General features: G+C 41.8%; 1 protein-coding gene across 1 annotated transcript; it reads left to right on the top strand.

The window, feature by feature from the left end:
- Positions 1-432: 432 nt before the first annotated feature.
- LOC132062416 (uncharacterized) lies at positions 433-1,001 on the top strand. The gene is made up of 2 exons (XM_059454990.1): positions 433-684; positions 747-1,001. Exons 1-2 carry the CDS (start codon positions 433-435, stop codon positions 999-1,001), a joined length of 507 nt encoding a protein of 168 aa, XP_059310973.1.
- Positions 1,002-1,837: the final 836 nt, after the last annotated feature.

Here is a 1,837-nt window from a genome sequence, read left to right as displayed (position 1 = left end):
GATCGTCGAAGACTCGAGAAGAACTGAAATTCATTGTCGTGTACCTTGATTCCTTTACTACAAGGATAATTTATATAGAAGATCTTTTGAGGGAGTACTCTTGCGATGTTTGAGGGAGGATGAAGCAGTCTAAGCTTTGCAAGAATCACATTCAGGAGTATGTGGATCACATCAATCTGAACCAAAGCTCCACTTCCACATAAAAAGGATGGGATATTATTGGCCAACAATGGTGAAGGATTGCTTGGACTATGCTTGAAGATGCAAGGCTTTTTAGTTTCATGCGAATTTTATACATCAGTCGCCCGAAGCATTACACCCGACTATCACATCTTGGCCATTTGACGCTTGGGGGTTGTACGTCGTTGGTCTGTTGCCGAAATCTTCTGGTGGACACTTGTACATCTTGGCTGCAACCGATTACTTCTCAAAATGGCCGAAGCTGTCGCTCTTAAGGAAGTGAAGAATGAGAATGTTGCGAACTTCATCCGAGTAAATATCATCTACCGCTTTGGAATTCCTTGTTACATAATAACGGATAATGGCAAGCCATTTGATAACAAATTGATAAACAAGAATTGTGATCTCTTCGGTTTCAAGCAGCGTAAATCTTCTATGTATCATGCTGCTGCTAACGGTCTAGCTGAAACGTTCAATAAGACTCTGTGTAACTTGTTGAAAAAGGTTGTCTCCAAGTCCAAATGAGATTTGCATAAACAAATGGAAGAAGCTTTGTGGGCATATAGGACGACTTACAAAGACACGCAACGCAAGTAACCCCATACTCGCTTGCTTATGGAGTTGAAGCAAAGTCCTACCACTTCGAGCGCCAAATACCTTCTTTACGACTTGGTATTCAAGAATGGCTCACCGAAGAGGAAAATGCTCGATTGCGTCTTGCAGAGTTAGAAGCATTTGATGAGAAAAGGCTGGAGGCTCAACAAAATCTTGAATGTTATCAAGCCCGTCTATTTCGTGCCTTCTACAAAAAGTTCGCTTGAGGTGCTTCCAAGTGGGAGATCAAGTCCTTGCAGTAAGAAAACCCATCATCGTTTCCTATAAGTCTGGGGGCAAATTCACCTCAAAATGGGATAGAACAAGAAGCGTATTTAAGTGGCGCTTACAAGCTTGTTGATGCGGATGGCATGAGGATCGGTCCAATCAACGCAAAGTTCTTGAAGAAGTACTATCCTTGAAGCAAGATGATGCTCCTTGACGTACAAGCATGAACTGCATGTTACTCCTGGCACGCAGGAGTAAAAACTGTGCAGGGCCAAAAAAAAAAAAAAAATTAGTCCGTTCGGTTGAAAACCTCGCGAGAGGCGGCCTAGGCAAAAGTTAGGACACAAAAAAAAAACTCATTTTTCTGAACTACGGAATGACTTGATCCACTTCACCGAGGTACGTAGGCCGCTTAGAGTTTCATTCTAAGCTCAATCTCACGAGTTAAAAAAATACATCACTCTATGCGTTGTTTAAGTGAAGTATGATGGAATGAATCCGTCTGACAAGGCACATGCAGATCGTACATACAGACATCCTTTTATTAAAATTTGGACCTTCACTAAATAACGATGGTCCGATGGGGGAAAATCTCCATGGCAAATGGATTTCTCCAATGGGATGACTGCAACCTCTTAACAAGTGGTCAAATCAACAAGTTGAGCTCTGTAAATCTACCGGTTTCAAGTTGAAGGCGTTAAATCCGCCAACTCTTGAAGTTGAAGTCCAAAGCCACAACATCTGCAAGTTGAAGTCTTCCAATCCGCCAGACTTCAAGTTAAACTTTTAAATCCACCATGTTTGCAAGTTGAAGTCTTCAAATCCATTGAGTCTT

This window comes from Lycium ferocissimum, chromosome 7 (assembly GCF_029784015.1).
Source record: "Lycium ferocissimum isolate CSIRO_LF1 chromosome 7, AGI_CSIRO_Lferr_CH_V1, whole genome shotgun sequence".
Classification (NCBI taxonomy): domain Eukaryota; kingdom Viridiplantae; phylum Streptophyta; class Magnoliopsida; order Solanales; family Solanaceae; genus Lycium; species Lycium ferocissimum.
This window is presented reverse-complemented; position numbering and strand designations above follow the sequence as displayed.